This window comes from Bison bison, unplaced genomic scaffold (genome assembly GCF_000754665.1).
Source record: "Bison bison bison isolate TAMUID 2011002044 unplaced genomic scaffold, Bison_UMD1.0 scf7180017864213, whole genome shotgun sequence".
Classification (NCBI taxonomy): Eukaryota; Metazoa; Chordata; class Mammalia; order Artiodactyla; family Bovidae; genus Bison; species Bison bison.
Window position 1 is genome coordinate 2,397,066 of NW_011494785.1, and position 6,511 is coordinate 2,403,576.

Below are 6,511 nucleotides of genomic sequence, written 5' to 3' on the forward strand. Positions count from 1 at the left end.
CAATTTTATAAAGTAGTACAATAAATAAAATAACATCTGTAATTTAAAACCAAATGATCGGAGAGGAAATAAAAGACAATAGAGAGTGAAGGCATCTTTCTTGCTTGAGTTGATCCCTAATCCAGTGTGAACATTATAAGCAAGGCAAGAGGGGAAAAATGAGGCCAGCAGCAGAGAACAATAAACCCTCTGTCTACATCTGCAGGTGGGCACTTCCCAGCTGACCAGGTCAAGTGTAGCAAGTGATAAAGTGAGTTATTGAGGAGGGGAATGGATGACATGACAGGATCTGACCCCAGAGACACTGCCAGACTGAGACACCCGGTAGGGACTTGAGAGATTATTTCATTCACACATCCACCTCCCCAGCAGACAGCTGGGAACACAGGTCAGAGAGGAGGATGCGGTTCCGCAGTTTGCAGGCACAGATTTAGAAAAAAACAAGTCTACACAGCGACGGAGAAGCTGCTCCATGTGACAGGGCAGGTGAGAGACTGAACGTGTCTTATCTCAAGGCACGAAAGGTGAGACGAGTCAACGCAGGCAGATGGGTGCTGTTTCAGCAGACCCCATTTCTCTGACCCTGGAATGAATTGTTTCAGGTGGCGATCCCATTTTGACCCCCATTCAGGCAAATGCCATGGCTGAGTTTTGTTCTCATTCTTTGGAATATACGTTCTTTTTTTAGGGCAGTTATAACAGTGGACTTCCCAGACGGCTCAGTAGTAAATAATCTGCCTTCCAATGCAGGAGACATCAGAGAGGCAGATTCGATCCCTGGGTCGGAAACAGCCCCTGGAGGAAGAAACGGCAACCCACTCAAGTATTCTTGACTGGAGAATCCCATGGACAGAGGAGCCTGGTGAGCTACAGTCCATGGGGTCCCAAAGAGTCGGACACAACTGCTCGACTGAGCATACACACATAAGTTAACAACAAAATTGAGCAGAGAGCTTTCATATACCTCCCCCAGCACATAATCTCCTCTACTACCAGCATCTTGCATTAAGTATTGCATTTGTCACAATCATTGAAGCAATATTGAGATGTGATGACTAACAAAGGTCTTGAGTTTACATGAGGGTTCGCTCCTTGGGTCGTGAATTCTATGTGGGTCTGTGTCCACCATTGCAGTCTCTCTGAGAACAGTTTTACAGCCCTAAAGCTCCCCTGTGCTCCAGCGCTTGGCTGTGGGTGTCCTCCCAGCGCTCAGCTCCTCTCACTGTCTTAGATGGTGCCCAAGTACCAGCCACAGACGACAGGGTGCAGGGCATGACTGTGCACTCGCAGGGCTGGCCCCGCCCTAAAGCCTTTGCCCTCCAGGGATGCTGTTTCCTAAGACGTCCTCCGTCTCCTGGTTCTCCTCGCCCCCAGCCACTCCTTCCACATTCTCATGACAGCTTCCTCTCAGTCAGCAAGTAGCAGAGCACCCCCACTCACACACAGACATACCCTGCAAGCCTCTTCAGAATTCCTATCCAGCATGACGTATACCTTCTTGAAAAATGTTAAACCCCTATGCTGAGCAAGCACTCAGATATCATTTTCATCAAACACACTTAAACAATTGTTATTTTTCAAAAAAGCTTTCAAGCTCTGTAGTGGTAGCAGTTTAGTCAATAAGTCGTATCCCACTCTTTTGCAACCCCATGGACTGTATGTAGCTCGCCAGGCTCCTCTGTCCATGGGATTTCCTAGGCAAGAATACTGGAGTGAGTAGCTGTTTCCTTCTCCAAGGGGATCTTCCCGACCCAGGGACTGAACCTGGCAGGCAGATTCTTTAACCAGCTGAGCCACCAGGGAAGCCCTTCAAGCTCTGCAGTAGGTGGCAAAGTTAAATGGTATGCATTTGAAAGTCAAAGCTTATTTTTCCAAAAGTCAAGTAAATAACACCCAGATGCCTATCCTTCTCATCCACAGCCATTGCCGACCCGTCAGTGTCAGTAATTACAGATTTACAAGGTCACTGGAAGCTTGGGGTTCACTGGCAGGAGCAGCAGGTGCAGACGACAAGTCCTCCCAAGGGCCTTTATTTTGGAAAGTTCTTTAAGAACTTCATCACCTCTCAGTCAAGTATCAAAACCTCCCATGGGGTCACTCACCTCCTCTTCCATCTTTATCCTCCCAAAAGAGATGTTTCAATTTCTCCTTCCCAAGGCAGACATTTCAGCTTGTTTTTCTTGTCATGGCGAGTGAAAGTCGCTCAGTCATGTCCTACTCTTTGTAACTCCATGGACTATACAGTCCATGGAATTCTCCAGGCCAGAATACTGGAGTGGGTAGCTTTTCCCTTCTGCAAGGGATCTTCCCAACCCAGGGATCAAATCCAGGTCTCCCACATTGCAGGCAGATTCTTTACCAGCTGAGCCACAAGCAGAGCCCAAGAATACTAGAGTGGGTAGCCTAACCCTTCCCCAGGGGATCTTCCTGACCTAGGAATTGAATCAGGGTCTCCTGCATTGCAGGCAGATTCTTTACCAACTGAGCTATCAGGGAAGATTTGGTCATGGTAGCCTTCCCAAAATAAAGGCCCTTGGGGGGACTTGGGAGGACACCTTGGGAGGTATTGATTCTTGACTGAGCGGTGATGAGCTTTTTAAGTGTATTTCATTGAACTACAGTGGATTTACACTGTGCGTAGTGTCTGGAGTACAGCAAAGTGGTTCAGTTATACATACGCTTATATGTTAATATACGTGGTTTATATATATATACATGCACTTGTTAATCCCAAACTCCCAGTCCATCCCTTCCCAACCTGCCTCCACCTCGGCAACCACAAGTCTCCTCTCTATGTCTGTGGGTCTGTTTCCGTTTTGTAAATAAATCCATTTGCGTCATATGTGAGAGTCCACATAGAAGTGATACCCTGTGATATTTGTCTTTGTCCGATTTACTCCACTTAGTATGATAATCTCTAGGTCCATCCATGCTGCCACAAATGGCATTATTTCACTTTTTTTATGACTGAGTCGTATTCCATTGTACATATATGTACCACATCTTCTTTATCCATTCATCTGTTGATGGACATTTAAGTTGCTTCCACGTCTTGACTATTGTAAATAGTGTTGCTAGGAACATAGGGTTCGTGTATCTTTTCAAATTATAGTTTTCTCCACATATATGCCCAGGAGTGGGATTGCTAGATCATACGGCAATTTTATTTTTAGTTTTTTGAGGAACTTCCATGTTGCTCTCCATAATGGCTGCACCAATTTACATCCCCACTAACAGTGTAGGGGGGTTCCTTTTTCTCCAGAATTTATTATTTGTAGATTTTTGCATGATGGCTCTTCCGACCAGTGTGAGGTGGTTCTTCATCGTAGTTTTGAGATATAAAGTTCTTGAAGTGACCTGACAGCCTGTCTCACAGGACTGTCAGAGCATCAAGTGGGATGCTGGGTGTAGACGCAGATTGTAGGTTGGGAAGAGCCAGAGAGAAGCTAGGCGTCTCCTGCCCCGCATGTCATCAGCTCCTTGAAGAACAGGACTGTCCTTTTTCATTCTTAGGCTTCCCTAAAGACTTCCTACAAAGCACTGGCTATAAGATAGGGTTCCTATAAACACTTATGTGAGGATTGAGTGGATGCATTGGGGAAGAGAGAATCTGATTGGATATTAGGAAATGCACTTTAACTGTCAGCAGAACAACATACAGGGTGATGTTTTCAGGAAGGCCATCCCTCCTGGAGGCTTAGGCATTGATTTCCCTGACTCCAGGGACTGGATGAGCAAGATGGCGGGGGAAACCACTGTTGAAATGATACACCGTGAAGATGTACAGGTAGGGAGCAGAGACCTTCCTCTGCAGACAGGGGCTTCACAGTCCCACAAAGCAGAGAAAACCCTGACCCACCCTGAGACCACCTCCCCCCAAGGGAAGGGGCCAGGGAGGTTTGCCTTCCAACCAGTCTGGGACTAGAGCCAATGCCCACATCCTCCTCCCAAGACACCTGCCCTGCATCCCACTGTGCCTTGGCGGGGGCTGGGACACCCCTCCCCATCCACCCTGTGAGTCTCCCTCAAGCCTCTCTTGCCCTCAAGTCCTCCTTGACCACTGCATCCACCCAGAGATCTGTCCCTCCTCCAGATGCCCTCGTAAGCCCCGCCCATCCTGGCCATCCAGTCCTTCTCAGGAGGCAACTTGTAGGGAACAAATCACAGGATCACATCGTGGGTCCCTTGAAGACAAGTTTGCATTGTATTCTGTAACTCCTCCCCTGCCCGCTCTGGCACAGGGAAGGCTCTCAGTACCTGCAGCCGGCTTCACAGTGCTACCAAACACAGGTGCTCCTGAATGACTTGCACTTCAATCCTCAAAGCTGTTTCTTCAGTTCGCTGAGGCATGGGGTTCTTTGCATGGACCATTCTGTGACTGTTCCTAAAGAAGGCTGTCTGACACATAGCATCCGTGGTGGTGGTTTAGTCGCTCAGTCGTGTCTGACTGTTTGTGACCCCATGGACTGTAGCCCACCAGGCTCCTCTGTCCATGGATTTCCCAGGCAAGAATATTGGAGTGGGTTGCCCTTTCCTCCTCCAGGCGATCTGCCCGACCCAGGGATGGAACCCAGGTCTCCTGCACTGCCAGGAGGATTCTTTACCACCTGAGCCACCAGGGAAGCCCCACATATAGCACTGAACTGTCCTAAATCTTCTCTCTAACCTGGGGCATCAGCACCCTGTCTTAGAGACACATCCTGGGTCCAGGTGAGGAGCACTGTGCACCTCTGCTCCTGGTCTTTCCTCTCCTGCCCTCGTGACTTCAGCCCCAACCCGTGGTGGGCTCAGGATATGCAGCTTCAAACTCGACCACTCCCGGTATAAGCTGCGTGTTATTTAAACTGTCTGCACCAGCCTCCTCATCTACACAGAGGAGGTAACAGTTCCTCCCCCAGAGAGTTACTATGAAGAATAAATGAGTTATATGTAAAGCACTTAGTAAGCTCTCTGTAAGTGCCATGTGTAACCAGGATTATTATGGGGCCAGCGGCCTGGGGAAACTAAGATGCTGTCCCTGCTCTCCTGCTCATCTGATTTGTGACTCCAGACATATAAACCCCAAGAGCTCCCTTTCTTCATATATAAAGTTAAAATATTGTTAATGCCTGGTGTGTCTACCTCACAGGGTGGCCATGAGATCAGATGAGCAAATACATGTGAAAAATGCTTTTATAAACTATGAAAACATGTATACGTGCAGAATAACAAACACCCGCTTTCTGTGCCTGCATCTGTGTGACCTCACACCCCGTGATGCCTTGTATAATAGTTCCTGACTCTTCTCTGCCTCCTGTGTTAGCTGGGGCAGGCATCACATCTCTCTCCTCCAATCAGAGGAAGCATCCAGTCCCAGGACCCAGGACCCCTAAGGACTGGGACACTGCTTAACTGTGGGGACCCCTGGCCTGCAGCTCTGCTCCAGGGACCCTCCTGGGCATTGCTCCCTGGGCATGGCCAACAGACGTCCCATCTTCACGAGCTCTCTGAATTCAACTCCACACTGCCGGGGAGACCACTATACTGGTGGAGTGGCTCTGGGCAGTCCTCATCAGGGGAACCAAGCAATCGAACCTCAGCATTTCATAAAGGAGAAGTGACTTTGGGTCTTTATTCTTCCTTCCCATCTCGAATCCTTCCCAAGGCGGCAACTTTGGCTTTGGGTGCCTCAGGCTCTGGCTCCCAAATCTTCACGAGGATGGAGTCTTGGAGGATGCCACGGCCTGATGCTGACCTGGGTTACTTCTGCATCCCTCCAGACACCCACCTAGCACTGTGCACAGAGAACATTCTGGATGCACAGCTCCTGATTGGAATTCAAAACACTCGTTTGGGAGAGAAGCAAAATGAGTGGACTTGATGGGAGATTAATTGCACAGGCGTCTGTCGACTGCATGGCTGAAGCTGGATTTTTTCAGAACTGCTGGCTGCCTTCACATTTCCTGGTGGAAGTGGGGCAGGTCAGCAGACAGCCCAGAGTCGTAGATAACTTTTGCCCACACATCATTCACTTTTGGGAGCGTTGGCTTGAAATTGAGGGGTGTGTGTGTTTATGTGTGTGTGTGTGTGTGTGTGTGTGTGTCTGGAACCGACGTGCCTTCCGTGAGCCTCAGAGATCCCTGTATTCTCTTCAAATGGGCTGATTACAACACAGAGGATGTGGACGCCGGAGTTTTTCCTGTTTGATGTCACACTGCTACCCTTTAAAAGTCTGAGGGGAAAAAAGGAGGGAATGCAGCTGAGGAGCCTCAGGCCAGAAACCAGCAAGGAAGAAGAGAAAGAAGCTGGCAGAGTCAGGGAGGCAGGGTCGGGTTTCAGACTCAGCACCGATCACTCAGAAAGCTGCGATGCTGGGGGCCCGCCTGGGGCTCTGGGTCTGCACCCTGAGCTGTGTGGTCCAAGCCTATCCCAACAGCTCCCCGCTGCTGGGCTCCAGCTGGGGCGGCCTGACCCACCTGTACACGGCCACGGCCAGGAACAGCTACCACCTGCAGATCCATGGAGACGGGCA

General features: G+C 49.3%; 1 protein-coding gene across 1 annotated transcript in view; it reads left to right on the forward strand.

The window, feature by feature from the left end:
* The first annotated feature begins 6,347 nt into the window (after positions 1–6,347).
* Positions 6,348–6,511, forward strand: part of FGF23 (fibroblast growth factor 23) — an 8,601-nt gene continuing 8,437 nt past the window's right edge. The window contains exon 1 of the mRNA XM_010845206.1: positions 6,348–6,508. Within this exon, the coding sequence (XP_010843508.1) occupies positions 6,348–6,508 (161 nt within the window). The remainder of the gene's footprint in view (positions 6,509–6,511) is intronic.